Genomic DNA, 14,423 nt, shown 5'->3' with positions numbered 1-14,423 from the left:
GAACACAGTTACCCCATCCCCTATTCTTCCTGTGTAACCTTACCTGCTAGTAAGATCTGCCCATTTCTGGGAGGAGTCTTTGGGGAGATATCAAGAGGATTAGCTCAGGGGCAGGAAGGGGGATTTGGAGGGGAGATTGAGAGAGATTGAGCTAGAGGAGAGCTGGCAGGATGGAGGTAGAAGAAACATGTTAAGATGACAGGGCAGTGGAATAGGCTGCTTAAATGGTTAGCCTAGATGGCTAGGGCCTTTGAATAAAGCTGATGTCTCCTGAAACCTGTCTGTGGATCATTTCCTCGCTGCCAAGCTAAGACCTGCCATCTGGGGGTGGGGGGGATTTGCAGACCGTGTGGCCTGGGCCGGCAGAGAAAGGCCTCACTCTCCATCCATCCCATCACCATCCAGCCCCATCCAGGGCTGTTATTCAGCATACACTATATAAAATGTGACTTAGGAACTCCCAGATTTTTGATCATTGATAATTTGATTGGCTTGGTGCCTTCTCTGTTTAAAGAGAGCATGGTAATCCTTTGCGTTTTATTATTGAAGCATCATGGACCATCCCTGTGCCCTTGTGTATCTTTCCTCTTGTGGTTTGTCATTAAGGTCATACCTTGCAGACTTTACTGGTGTCTTGGCCGAGCACCTTAGGCCACAGGTGTAAATAAGCAAACTGAATGTCGCTTATCTAATTTTTACCAGCAGCCTTTGGTGTATTACCTTTTTGTTTGTTTTTGGGCCACACCTGGTGGTGTTCATGGGTTACTCTGCTCTGTGCTTAGAAATTAACTCCTGGCAGGCTTGGAGGGGACCATATGGATGCTGGGGATCAAACCTGGGTTGGCCTTGTGCAAGGCAATCTTCCCCACTCACTGTGGTATTACTCCAGCCCAGGTGCATTGCTTTTTATTAGAAATGTCATAATCAAGCTATTTCCCTCCCTCCCCAAGAGAAAATAATAAATTCACTCTAAAAAACTATGAAGTACAAAATCAGCCCAAGAAGCTGATGTGAGAATTGCTTATTTAGCACATGAGATCAATAGTTCTTAGTCTGAGTATACCTTTACAATCAATGTGGGAACTTTAGTATGTAATTGTGGTAATAAAATAATGCTACAGCCTACAAATATTCTAAAAATTAGAATATTTGGGATTTGGACATGTGTGTTCATGCATTTCTGTGTTCTAACACATTTTCAAAGTCCCTCATTGATTACAATCCAGAGATGGTATTGAGAAACTCTATATAAATTGGTTTCTTGGGGGCATTTTGACCATATTCTACAGTGCTCAGAGGTTCTGTTTAGGGGCTTTTTCCAGCAGATCTCAGGAGACCATTCATGGTGCTGAGGACTGAGTTGGGGTCAGCTGCACGCAGGGCAAGTGCCTGAATCCCTGTACTGTTTTCCTTGGCCCTCACTGCTCAGTACTAGCCTGGGACAAGGTTGTTATGTTTGAAACAGAGATTTTCTGGACTGTACAGCACACATATGCACTTGATAAAAAGGAATAAAAAGCAGGATAGGGGCCAGCGAAGTGGTGCTAGAGGTAAGGTGTCTGCCTTGCAAGTGCTAGCCAAGGAAGGACCGTGGTTCGATCCCCCGGCGTCCCATATGGTCCCCCCCAAGCCAGGGGCAATTTCTAAGCGCTTAGCCAGGAGTAACCCCTGAGCATCTAACGGGTGTGGCCGAAAAACCAAAGAAAAAGGGGGGGGCAGGATATAAGGCTGGTAAGGCTGCATGCAGCCAACCTGGGACAGACTCTGGTTCGAATCCCAGCATCCCATATGGTCTCTTGAACCTGCCAGGAGTAGCCCTTGAGCGCCGCCGGATGTGACCCAAAAACCAAAGAGGGAGGAACATGATATAGGTGATAGGAGGACAGACTATGAAAATAATTTATGAAGCTTTTATAGAGTAGGATGGCTCTCAGCACATTGTAGCCATGTGAAAAAGGTAGAGAGGGCATCAAAAGATGTAGCTCATACAGTTCTTGAGGTACTGATCCTAGGGTCTGGATGCAATAACTACCCACAGCACAAAGTTTGTTCGAATTGTAGAACCCGGTTTTTTTGTTTTAGGACAACTGGAATACTCTTTGCTTCACTAGTGATAATTGTATTTATTTCAATGTTTTAGATTAGACCTATCGAGGGAATGGGTTTGAGTTTTGACTTCTTAGGTGACTCTGATAATTAGCTGTGTGTGTGATGTGGTGCCAGGAACTGAATCCAGAGTTTCTCCTACATGAGGCTGGCAGTTGATCTATACGAGGTGTATTTAGTTGTAGGTTTTTCTGCTCCTTTAGCTCCTCTCTCATGTATTTGCCTTCTGTGTCTGCTACTTAAGGGATAAAACTTTTTGTTTTGGTTTTGGTTCACACTCGTTGGTGCTCAGGGGTTACTCCTAACTCTACACTTTGGAATCATTCGTGGTGAAGTTGGGGGACCATTTGGGATGCTGGGCTCAAATCTGAGTTTGCTGTGTGCAAGGCAAATGTGCTCTAGCCACTATGAGATCTCTCTGACTCCAGTGAAACATTTAAAGTCAGTCCTTTTTTAATCCTAGAGGATAATGTCTTTGTTGGTTTCTTTTGTGATTTATTAAATTTTAGGTGGTGGTGCCAGGGTTAAATGGCAGCTACTCTGCTGGGTACCTCACATGCACAGTTGCAGGATTGCACTGGTGGTGTGCGGGACACCAGGGATTCGAACTCATCAACACACACTTACAAGATTGTAAGAAACTTTGAGCCTTTCTCTGGGCATCAACAATCAGAGATAATTATTTTTTTGTTGTTGTTCTTTCACACAGAAAAATGCCTTTCTTTTTTGTTTTGTTTGTTTTTGGGTCACACCTGGCAGTGCTCAGGGGTTACTCCTGGCTTTAGGCTCAGAAATCACCCATGGCAGGCTCGGGGACCATAAGGGATGCTGGGATTTGAACCACCATCCTGCATGCAAGGCAAATGCCTAACCTCCATGCTACCTCTTTGCCCCCCCCCTTTTTAAAATTAATTTATTATTTATTTTGTTTTTTTGGGTCACACCCGGCAGTGCTTGGTTACTTCTGTCAACCGAACCAGGGTCTTTCTGGAGTTGGCCGTGTGCAAGACAAATGCCCTACTTGCTGTGCTATTGCACCATCCTCAAAATGCCATTTTTCAAGCCAGTCTTGGTTATTCACTTCATTCTATTCCTCTATAGTTTAAAAGAATATGGGGGCTGGAGCAATAGCACAGCGGTAGCGCGTTTGCCTTGCACAAAGCCAACCCTGGACAAACCCCAGTTCAATTCCTGGCATCCCATATAGTCCCCAAGCTTGCCAGGAACGATTTCTGAGCACAGAGCCAGGAATAACCCCTGAGCACTGCCGGATGTGACCAAGAAGTATTTAAAAAAAAAAGAATGACTTTAATTGTGAACTAGGGACATGATTAAATTAAAACCATAGGGAATAGATGTTTCTTCCCTTTACTTACTGCAGTATTGTAGGATTATTAATATTATTATTATTATTATTATTACTACTACTACTACTACTATTACTATTATTATTTTTTTTGTCTTATGGGTCATTAGTGGTGCTCAGTGGAACATATGCAATTTGGGGGATAAAAAAACTTCAGCTGTATTAAAGACAAGTGTCTTCTGTGGTACCTTTCTCTGCAGTTATTTTTATTTAGCATTTATTCAGATAGTTTTTTCACTAATACAAGTAGTCTATATTATAGTTTTAACAAAAAACATGTGAAAATACTTGCATGATTTAAAGCAGTGGTCCTCAAACTATGGCCCATGGGCCACATATTGTATTTGTATCTGTTTTGTTTCTTCATTGCAAAATAAGATATATGCAGTGTGCATAAGAATTCGTTCATAAGTTTTGTTTTTACTCTAGTCAGACCCTCCAGTGGTCTGAGGGACAGTGAACTGGCCCCCTGTTTAAAAAGTTTGAGGACCCCTGATTTTAAAGATTTGATAGAAAATCTGTATTGCTGAGGGTTTACTTTTTTCCTTTCAAGTCATCTGTCCTTGGTTCGGGATTTGGAGAGCTTACACCTTCAAAAATGGCCAACATCACAAATTCCCAGATTTTGGACCAATTGAAAGCTCCAAGTTTGGGCCAGTTTACTACCACCCCAAATTCACCGAAGAACTGTACAAGCCCTGCCACAACCACTTCTTCTTGGGACCTCAAGCCCTCAGTCTCCCAGTCTTCAGTCTTGAATCATTTTGGTGAGTACCATGTGAATAAGGAGGGAGATTTGTCAAAGATGTTTCTTCTAATTTTTAATTTTTCTTTGTAAAGCAGGGTAGTTTAGGGTTTTTTGCTTGTTGGTTTTGGTTTTGGTTTTGGGACCACACACGATGACACTCAGGTTACTCCTAGCTATGCTCTCAAAAATCGCTCCTGACTTGGGGGAACCATATGGGACGCTGGGGGATGGAACCGAGGTCCATCCTTGGTCAGCCTCATGTAAGGCAAATGCTCTACCACAGTGCCAGCGCAGGGTAGTTTTTATTGAATAAAATTTGCTTAAAGGAGGGGCCAGAGAGATGGCACAGTGGTAGGGTGTTTGCCTGGCATGTGGCCAACCCAGGATGGACCTGGTTTGATTCCCAGCATCCCATATACTCCCCCAAGCCTGCCAGGGCTTGGTAAAGTATGGTAAAGTTATATAAATATTAAGGACATACTTGCTAGGTACCTACATACCTAGGTTGGATTAGTTTTTAAACTGTCAGATTTTGGTCATGAGAAAATGGTACATTGACAGATTTTAAGTGAGACCCCTCTATTTGAGTCCTTTTTTTAAAATATGGAATGCTTTGGGGCTGGAAAGATAGCACAGTGGTAGGGCATTTGCCTTGCACGTGGCCAATCCAGGGCGGAAAGTGTTTCGAATCCCAGCATCCCATATGGTTCCATGTGCGCCAGAAGCGATTTCTGAGTGCAGAGCCAGGAGTAAGCCCTGAGTGCTGCTAGGTGTGGCCCCCCCCCCCCAAAAAAAAAAAAAAAGAAAGAAAGAAAAAATAGAAATATTTCTATAAAAAAATTCTTTTTTCTTTCTTTTTTTTTTGGTTTTTGGGCCACACCCGGCGGTGCTCAGGGGTTACTCCTGGCTGTCTGCTCAGAAATAGCTCCTGGCAGGCACGGGGGACTATATGGGACACCGGGATTCGAACCAACCACCTTTGATCCTGAATCGGCTGCTTGCAAGGCAAACGCCGCTGTGCTATCTCTCCGGGCCCTGCGTGTCATTCTTGTGCAAGGGCCATGCTAATCTCTGTATCATTCTAGTTTTAGTATATGTGCTGCTGAAGCAAGCACAGGTTGGGTTTTTTTTGTTGTTGTTGTTTTGTTTTTGTTTTTGGGCCACACCCGGCGGTGCTCAGGGGTCACTCCTAGCTGTCTGCTCAGAAATACCTCCTGACAGGCACGGGGACCATATGGGTTGCCGGGATTCGAACCAACCACCTTAGGTCCTGAATCGGCTGCTTGCAAGGCAAACGCCGCTGTGCTATCTCTCTGGCCCCAGGTTGGGTTCTTTTATTTTTTTGTGGGGGGGAGTGTCACACCCGGCAGTGCTAAAGGGTTACTCCTGGCTCTACACTCAGAAAACACTCCTGGCAGGCTCAGGGGACCATATGGGATGCCAGGATTCAAATCACTGTCTTCCTGCATGCAAGGCAAATGCCCTACCTCCATGCTTTTTTTTGTTTGTTTGTTTTGGTCTTTGGGTCACACCTGGCTGCGCTCAGGGGTTACTCCTGGCTCTGTACTCAGAAATTGCCTCTGGCAGGTATAGACCATATAGGATGCCAGAATTCGAACCACTGTCTATCCTGTGTTGTTCTCGTACAAAGCCAACAACTTACCGCTGTGCTAATGCTACAGTCCCCATGAGTTCTTTTTTTTTTTTTTTTAAGAGTTCATGCATTCACCATGATTTACTCCAGTCTTGCTGTCTGTGGTTTATGTGAAGGCACCATCTATATCAATTTTTTTTTCTAAACAACCCTACCATAGACACTATCACTATGCCAAGTTTCATCAGCATATTTAGGCTAGACTTAATTAAGGAATAGCAAGAATGCTGTTAGAGAGATTGTATTACAGGTAGGGTGCTTGCCTTGCATTGCAGCTAACATGTATGGGATATCCGACATTTCATATGGTCCCCCCATTCTGCCGGGAGTAATTCCTGAGCATAGAGCCAAGAGTTAACCTTTGAGCACCACTGGGTGTGCCCCCCTCCCAAAAAGGGAGTAGCAGGAGGTTTCTTTAAAAATAGGGTTGGCTATCTTGACTAGTTTATTTTACAGTATGAAGAAGCAAGAAACTTCTCAGTTGAATGAAATGGCATATAGTTTTGAAGCTATAAAAGAATAAGCCCTGAGCATGACCAGGTGTAGCTCACAAAACAAACGAGCAGTAAAATAATTTTCAGAGCGAAGGTCCTTGAGTTCTGTATTGCTCTCACTATCTGAAACTATGGTGGAGACCTGCCTAACCTGCACACATCAGTAGTCTCTGCTCTCCTTGCCCCCAACCGTTTCATAGACTTCAAATCTCAGCCTGAGCCATCCCCAGTTCTGAGCCAGCTGAGCCAGAGGCAGCAACACCAGACTCAGGCCGCCGCTGCTCCTCCTCCTGGGCTGGAGTCCTTCTCACCTCAGGCAAAGCTCCGAGAATCAGCCCCTCATGACAGGACCTCCACTGTGAACAAACTCCTGCAGCTCCCCACCATGGCTGTGGATAACATCGCTGTGACTCCCCACCAGCCACAGCCAAAGCACATCAAGCTCCCCAAGCGGCGGCTGCCTCCCACCTCAAAGGTAAGTCTTCTGCCAGAAAGGGAGCCACAGGGTCACCTCCCACCAGCATTTGTGACTCCCAGAATCTGATTTGTTTTTTTAGTGTACACTTCCTGTCTTTGGATGGGCCATCTCCCAAGCTGGTGCTAGAGAGAGAATGGAGGCGGGAGAGATTGGGAGATTGAGCCAGTGATTCAGCACCCAGTCCCGTTGTTCATGAAGCAGGGATTGGCATTGTGGCACTTTTGTGGGGGTTGGGATAGGGACAGCCACTCTTCCTGACTCTGCTCAGGCATCATTTTTGGTGGGAATTGATACTGGGGATCAAACCCAAGCCTAGCATTTACAAGGTAAGCGCCCCACCCACTGTACTCTAGCTTTCCTGTTTTTTTTGTTTTGTTTTGATCTTTTAGAGTAGACCGTGCTTGTCAAGGCAAACACTATACTACTGTACTATTGCTCTAGCTCCCAAGGATGAACTTTTCCCCCCATTTTTAGGTTGTAGTTTTTGCTTTTTTATGTTAGTTTGGTTTGGATTTTGGGCCACAGCCAGCAATACTTAGGACTTAGTCCTGGCTGTACAGGGATCCCTTCTATGCTGTTGCTCTAGCCCCTGGACCTCTCTGTTAACTCTTAATTTTACATTATTTTTTGGTTTTCTTTCGCTCCTCAAAATCACACACTCCTTTGCTCTGCCAGTTGTGCCTGAGTAACCACTGTCCATTGTTCCTGAAGGTCTTTTCTTTTTCAGATCCCGGTCTCTGCTGTGGAAATGCCTGGTTCAGCAGATGTCACTGGGTTAAATGTACAATTTGGTGCCCTGGAATTTGGATCAGAAACTTCTCTCGCTGAATTTGGATCAGCTACAAGTAATGAAAATAGTAACCAGATTCCCATCAGCTTGTATTCAAAGTCTTTAAGGTATACATAACTGTCCACTTGATTTGGTTTTCACTGAAGTAAAAGAATAGAATTCAAGGAATTCCATAGTCGAGAGGTACTGGGCGCAGGCACCACAGTCAGCAGTTCTGTAAATTTTTACTTCTGCTACCCACTACCATGACCATGCTTTTGGTTTTGTTTTTGGACCACACCTGCCAATGCTCAGGTCTGAATCTTAGCTCTGTGCTCAGAAATTATTCCTGGTTGTGCTCGGGGTGACTGTATAGGGATAGAGCCATGTCGGCCATGAACAATGCAAATAAACACCCTAACTGCTTGTACTATTGCTCTGGCCCCAATCTTTTTTTTTTTTTTGGTCATTCTGTTTTTTTTTTGTTTTATCATTTTAAAAAATTACGTGTTTTTTTTGTTTGTTTTTGTTTTTTTTTTACAAAAGCCTTAATTTAAATATTGGCCCCAATCTTATAATAATTTTTTCCTGTCACTCTCAGCTGAACTGTGCCTGCCAGCTGCTTCCAGTCGTTTCTCCTCCCAGCCCCCAACATCCTTTTTTGTCCCCTAGACCTCTTGTGCTGAACTTGGCTTATAATTTGGTGATGCAGTATGGACTTAGTGTCTGCCTTCATCAGTGTTTTCATGGTTCCTCCCATTGTAGCATGTATACCCATTTGTCATATCTAAATGACATGCAATACAGTACATATTCTTTGTCCCTCCATTAATGGACACACATTTGGATGGTCTCTCCATTTTGCTATTAAGATTCCTGCCTGATGAATGTTGTCTTGAGTTGTTAGCTTCTAGAGTTTTAGGATTATTCCAAGCATATGTCTAGTCTTCTCCCTAAGTATCTGAGAACCCTCGTACTTTGTCTGCGGTGATTCTGTCACCCACACTCTGTTGTAGAAATGCTTGAGAGATGTGATTTTGATTTTTGGGCCACACCTGGCGGCGCCCAGGGATTACTCCTGGCTCTGCATTCAGACAATGGCTTCTGGCAAGCTCAGGGAACTATATGTGATGCCAGGAATCAAACCTGAGTCAGCCGCCTGCAAGGCAAATGCCCTACTGTTGTACTATCACTCTGCCCCCTTTCTTTCCTTTTTTATTTTTATTTTTAAAAGTGTTGTATGGGTGAAACCATTATTGACAGTATTGCAAGCCTCACATTCTCAATTAGTGAAAATGTTAAAAAGGAAGGGAAACTGAATAACCTAAAAATTTCTTGAAAACATATAAATCAGGCGGGACACCCTTGCTAGTGCTCTGTCCAGGATGTTACTGACAATCTTAGGAGATGTGGTGCTGGGAATTGAATCTAAGGCCTAGGGGCTCACCTACTCTGCTCAGGGCTTATTCCTGATTAAGGGGGACTGACTATATGTGGTGCTGGGATCGAAATTGTGTTGGCCACATAACAGGATAGTGTCTTTATATGCCATACTATCTCTGTGCTCCCGCTGTGGAGGCAAGGGGATCTGGCTTTGTGGCCTAGGGTTTAAATGGAGGAGAGATGATTTTTAAAAATGCTTTAGTAGGGGTTGGAACGATAGCACAGCGGTAAGGCGTTTGCTTTGTCTTTCATGAGGCCAACACAGGATGGACAGTGGTTTGAATCCCGGCATCCCATCTGGTCCTCCGAGCCTTCCAAGAGCGGCTTCTGTTTGCAGAGCCAGGAGTAACCCCTGAGCTCTACTGGGTGTGACCCAAAAACCAAAACAGAAAAAGCATTAGTATAAATTTGTCATCATAAATATTTTTAAATATAGATTAGTGGCAGAAGTTTTATTTTATGAAGCCATGTAAAAATGACACAGAATTCTGCCTTGAGACTAGAGCAATAGTACAGTGAGTAGAGCTTTGCCTTGCACGCAGCCGACCTGGATTTGATCCCCAGCATCTCATATGGTCCCCTAAGCTTTCCAGAAGTAACCCTTTAGCATTGGCAGGTGTGGCCCGAACCCCCCCCCCCCAAAAAAAAAAAAACCCAACACAGAAACAAATTTCTGCCCTTTTCCTTAGTGATTCTTTGAACACCTCTATACCAATGACCGGTGCAGTACAGAACTCTACCTACACGACCTCTGTCATCACCTCCTCCAGTACTTCCAGCTCAGCCCTGAGTGCCAGCAGCCCCATGACTGCCTCTTCCGCCTACAGCCAGAGCCCTGTGCCCAACAGGGGCCCGTGCCAAAGCACTGTGATTCCAGCCGAGGCTGCACCGGGTGCCGTCACGGTGAGTTGGGCTTGGGGTCTCCTTTTAAGTAGTACGGGTCGGGTGTTTGCCCAGGCTCAGTCCTAAATGCTCTGATTACTGAATGTTTTGTTGCTGCCTGAGATTTGTATCTTACTTGGGTATCCTTGGTTCTTTCCTCTTTACCCAGGATTGCATTTAAGAACAAACTAGAATAGTTTAACATGCTTTGTTTAATTTTAATTCATTTTCTTGTGGCTGAATTATAATTTATATTATATTGTATCATGTAATTATATTATATAATATGTTATGTTATATATTATTATATTATCATCTAGACTTCCATTTGACTTTTGTGGATTCAATTCACATTTTTTATTCTTCTAGAATGGACATGTTGGTAGTCGAAGTCAGCCAATATTAGACAGTAAGTGTATCAGCTAATTACCTGTGTATGACTAAACAGAATCAAAAGGTATTCTTGATGGTTTATTCTGCAAAAATAGTCTTTTTTTTCTCTCCACTTCCCACTTCTTTCTAATAACTTTTTTTGTTGTTGTTTTGGGGCCATACTCAGCTGTGTTCAGGGCTTACTGAACTCAGCACTCAGGAGTCAGTCCTGGGTGGGGTTCAGAGGGTCCATATGTGGCGCTGGGGATCAAACTTGGGATAACTGCATGCAGGGCAAACAACTAAACACTAACTTTCCAAGCCTCATTTTAAATTTTGGTGCACACTTCCTTGTTTCTTGTGTGTCAGACTTGGCCCAGGCCATTGGTCTTGGAGCCTCTCACTGTGGCCCCACCCGTGCCTGTGTATTTTGTCCATTGGGCTCCTCAGTAGTCCTGGTGAGAGTAAAGGTCAGTTCTGCTTTCTTACTGGAAAAGACAGTGATGCTTTCCAAGCACATATCTGAAATGTATATGTGGACAATATAAAACTGAGTCTTTTCTGAAGTATGGAAAGAATAGTTGCATATGATAGCTCGTTCGGCCTGTTTAGCCATGATGAGAGGCAAATCTAAGTTCGGGGTCTGGGTTTTCTGTCAGCCTCACCTATTCATCCAGTCCCTGATTAGCTTTGCTTTTTCTTTGTGTTTTTGTTTTGGGACTGTACCCAGCTGTGCTCAGGACTTATTCCTGGCTCTGTGCTCAGGGATCATTCCTGGCAGGGTTCAGGGGATCAATCTCGGATCAGTTGTTTGCAAAGCAAGTGCCCTATATGCTGTTCGATTGCTGGATTGTCAAGATGTTGTGCATCTTGGGGACTCTGGATAGGCTCTGCAGTAAATAGATCCATTTTTTTGCAGCGACTTCATCCGTTCCAGTCTCCAAAGCGACTGACCCTCCTGCCCTCACATCTGTAGGCTCCCTGCCCAGCACCACCTCCTGCAGTGCTCTTCTGCCTTCCACAGTCCAGCACACGGCCACTTTGCCCTCCATGTCCCAGCCGGGTGACCTGTCTAGCAGCCCCCTCTCCCAGCTTAGCAGGTACAGGTTGTTGCGTGTGCACCATGAAGGAGACTGTGGGTCCGTCCATGATATTCTTCCTGTAGCCAGCTCTGATGCTGCTCTTGCATCAGCACTGGTGCCCTGCACCTTTGTGCTACAGTGTTCACCTTTGCTACAGGGTAGGGAGTGGGAGGGACCCAGATGCACCCAGCACAAAAACCTCATCACAGCAGACTGTGCCCCAGGTACGAATTGGAGCCCAGGGAGCCCTCTACACTTACTGAATCCTCCAAGGGAATGCAGATCTGGGTTCCCCATGAACTTTGTTCATGCCCCTGATGTGGGAGGGCATTTGAGCAGCAATCGCTGCAGCCTCAAATTCAAGGCTTGCAGATACCACATAATCTGGTGGGATTTATGTGGTTCTCGCTTATTATCTCCTGAATGTTCCATTTACCCCACTGCAATGGGAGGGGGAGAATTTTATTCACACTCTGGATTTTGTCGGGACCTCGGGTCCCAATTTGTCATGTGTGAAGTTGAGTGCAGGAAGCCTCTTGTCACTTGCAAATTCAGCTGCCTTCTAGATAGGGATGCTCTGAGAAAGCCTGGTGTTGCTTAGCTAGAGAGCAAACAGGGGCAGTTCCCAGTGCTACCTCTGGAAGGTTTCCAGGCCAGAGTCCTTACGGAAGTGCCCCTTCAGGGACACTGCGCACCTCCCTACCCCTGCCTTAGGCCCTATTCCTAGAGAGTACTTGAGCAGGGTGGACTGTGACACTCTTGTCTTCTTCACCCTGCAGCCATCAGAGCAGCCTCTCCTCCAGCACAGCACACACAGTAAGTGTCCTGGGGTCCCTCCAGGCCTCTGGCAAAGTGATCTTGCGGCACAGCATGTGTGGGCTTGAGTGGCCTGAAGTGGCCTCTTTCTTGCTTGGAGCATCTGAACCCACTGCGTAGCTGCAGTTTCCAGACACCATGGGAGACATTCTTGATCTCCACATTGGTACCTGTAAACCTGCAAGTCATGGCAAGTGCCATGTCTGTTCCTTACTGAAGTCTTTGAACTGGAGGCCTGAAGCCAGTGCTCATGGGGTGGGACTGGGGTAGGGCTTTGGTGATTATCTGGGGGAGCTAAGCTGACATCAGTGTGAGGCGTACCCTGAGTCAGGTACCTGATCCTCCCTGATTTCTCCCCAAAGGGGCTGTCCCCTCCTTAGAGCTGCTCTCCTTTTGGTTCACAGCATACCAGTGTGGAAAGTGCCTCCTCCCTGCAGCCCACCGCCACCTTCTCCACGGCCACCACCTCCGCCTCGAGTGCCACCTCTACGGGGCTCAGCCTGCCCAGCAGCATCAATACCGCCAGTAGCATCTGCCTTGGTGGCCCCCCTGGGAGTGCCCCCAGCAGTAGTGCCAGGGCTACACCTTTGGTGACCTCAGGTGGGTGAGTCTGTCCCTCCTATGTGCACCTGTGGGCGGTGTGGGTGCAGCCAGCTGCAACTGCCACCACCCCCCTCAGCAGAATTCATGGAGCTGTGGGTGCTAGTGGGCAAGATTGTGGGGAGGCCCAGTGGTCTCTGCTGTGGTCAGACAGCCCTGAGCCCCTGGGAGGCAGATAGAGTTCACAGCTGATCAGTGGCATCAGTACAGTACATTGTATCGGGGTGAGTCCTCACCTTCCCTGTTGTTTCTTTTTGTGCCAGTCCTCTGTATTACCATTTGCTTTCACAGGCAAAGCACCCCCCAACCTGCCCCAAGGGGTGCCACCATTGCTGCATAACCAGTACCTCGTGGGCCCTGGAGGACTACTTCCGGCCTACCCGGTGAGCACATGGAGTCCTGCACCCCTCTTCTGCCTGTGGGCTCCAGGATGGCAGCTGAGTCTACTTGCCAGCCTGCCTTGGTCCCCCGGAGCTGGGCTTTCTGGACTCTTGTGCAGTCCCTGACCTGCTTTGGTCCATCCTTGTTCCTCTCACCCACAGATATACGGCTACGATGAGCTCCAGATGCTGCAGTCTCGGCTGCCAGTGGTGAGTATAGTGTTGCAGGTATATCTGCAGGACCCTTAGCCAGCCTCCCATGCCCCCTCCTCCCCCCAGGAAGCTACTTCTAGTTGAGTGGCTGTGCCAGGAGGGACAGAGATGTCCTAGATTACGAGAAAACCTGTGGAGTTGGGGTCCCATAGGCAATTCCCTACTGCATGTGGTGCCTCCTCTTTTCAACTTTTTTTTTTTTGGATTTTTGGGCCACAACCGTTTGATGGTCAGGGGTTACTCCTTGGCTAAGCACTCAGAAATTGCCCCTGGCTTGGGAGCGACTCTATGGGACGCCAGGGGGATTGAACCGTGGTCCTTCCTTGGCTAGTGCTTGCAAGGCAGACACCTTACCTCTAGCGCCACCTCGCCAGCCCTGGTGCCTCCTCTTTTCACTTAATTAAAAGAAAAAAAAAACAGAACCCTGAGGATTGTTGGCTTATCCCGCAGCTTTCTAGTCCTCTCCTCAGATGTGCCATCTTATCTAGCACTTTTTTTTTTTTTTTTTTGGTTTTTCGGGCCACACCCGTTTGTTAATCCTGGCTGAGTGCTCAGAAATTGCCCCTGGCTTGGGGGGACCATATGGGACGCCAGGGGATTGAACCACAGTCCTTCCTAACTTGCAAGGCAGACACCTTACCTCTAGCGCCACTTCGTCGCACGCCCCCCCCCCTTTTGTTTGTTTTTGTATCTAGCACTTTTTTTGGCCTTGAGATTGACCCTTATGTGGAAGAACATTGATTGGCTGGCACACCCTTAGAATAGGCTTCCCGGGGACCTCTGCTTGGTGCTGCCTCCACTTCACATGAGCTCCCAAAAAGGCATGTGGGAGGGTCCTCCTTTATGTGGCTGCACCACAGGCCTGCAATGGAGGGACCCTACCCTCAGCTTGCTGTAATCCTAGTGTTCCACACCTATCATGGCTGGGTTGAGAGCATCAGAACTCAGCTTTCTGCTGAGCCCCACAGTGTGTTCTGGGCAGGAACACCAGTGTCTGGTCCCCCTTAGGAGAATTTATGT

At 46.4% G+C, this 14,423-nt stretch overlaps 1 protein-coding gene and 2 non-coding genes across 4 annotated transcripts in view; 2 read left to right on the top strand and 1 right to left on the bottom strand.

Annotated features, from left to right (window-relative positions):
* Positions 1 to 14,423, top strand: part of UBAP2 (ubiquitin associated protein 2) — a 122,520-nt gene that overhangs the window by 105,305 nt on the left and 2,792 nt on the right. For both annotated transcript variants that reach the window (XR_007495849.1, XM_049773014.1), the window contains exons 12-21: positions 4,026 to 4,239; positions 6,569 to 6,843; positions 7,574 to 7,743; positions 9,748 to 9,961; positions 10,310 to 10,349; positions 11,232 to 11,412; positions 12,174 to 12,210; positions 12,615 to 12,810; positions 13,102 to 13,193; positions 13,353 to 13,400. Coding sequence is in view for 1 of the 2 variants with exons in the window: in XM_049773014.1 (XP_049628971.1) it covers positions 4,026 to 4,239; positions 6,569 to 6,843; positions 7,574 to 7,743; positions 9,748 to 9,961; positions 10,310 to 10,349; positions 11,232 to 11,412; positions 12,174 to 12,210; positions 12,615 to 12,810; positions 13,102 to 13,193; positions 13,353 to 13,400 (1,467 nt within the window). In the remaining variant the exon portion in view is untranslated. The remainder of the gene's footprint in view (positions 1 to 4,025; positions 4,240 to 6,568; positions 6,844 to 7,573; positions 7,744 to 9,747; positions 9,962 to 10,309; positions 10,350 to 11,231; positions 11,413 to 12,173; positions 12,211 to 12,614; positions 12,811 to 13,101; positions 13,194 to 13,352; positions 13,401 to 14,423) is intronic.
* Positions 5,232 to 5,335, bottom strand: LOC126029641 (U6 spliceosomal RNA). Its single transcript, XR_007503030.1, has one exon. It is a non-coding gene; the product is annotated as a U6 spliceosomal RNA (small nuclear RNA).
* Positions 10,801 to 10,877, top strand: LOC126033183 (small nucleolar RNA SNORD121A). Its single transcript, XR_007504328.1, has one exon. It is a non-coding gene; the product is annotated as a small nucleolar RNA SNORD121A (small nucleolar RNA).

The sequence above is a fragment of the Suncus etruscus genome, chromosome 1, assembly GCF_024139225.1.
Source record: "Suncus etruscus isolate mSunEtr1 chromosome 1, mSunEtr1.pri.cur, whole genome shotgun sequence".
In the NCBI taxonomy this organism is placed as follows: domain Eukaryota; kingdom Metazoa; phylum Chordata; class Mammalia; order Eulipotyphla; family Soricidae; genus Suncus; species Suncus etruscus.
This window is presented reverse-complemented; position numbering and strand designations above follow the sequence as displayed.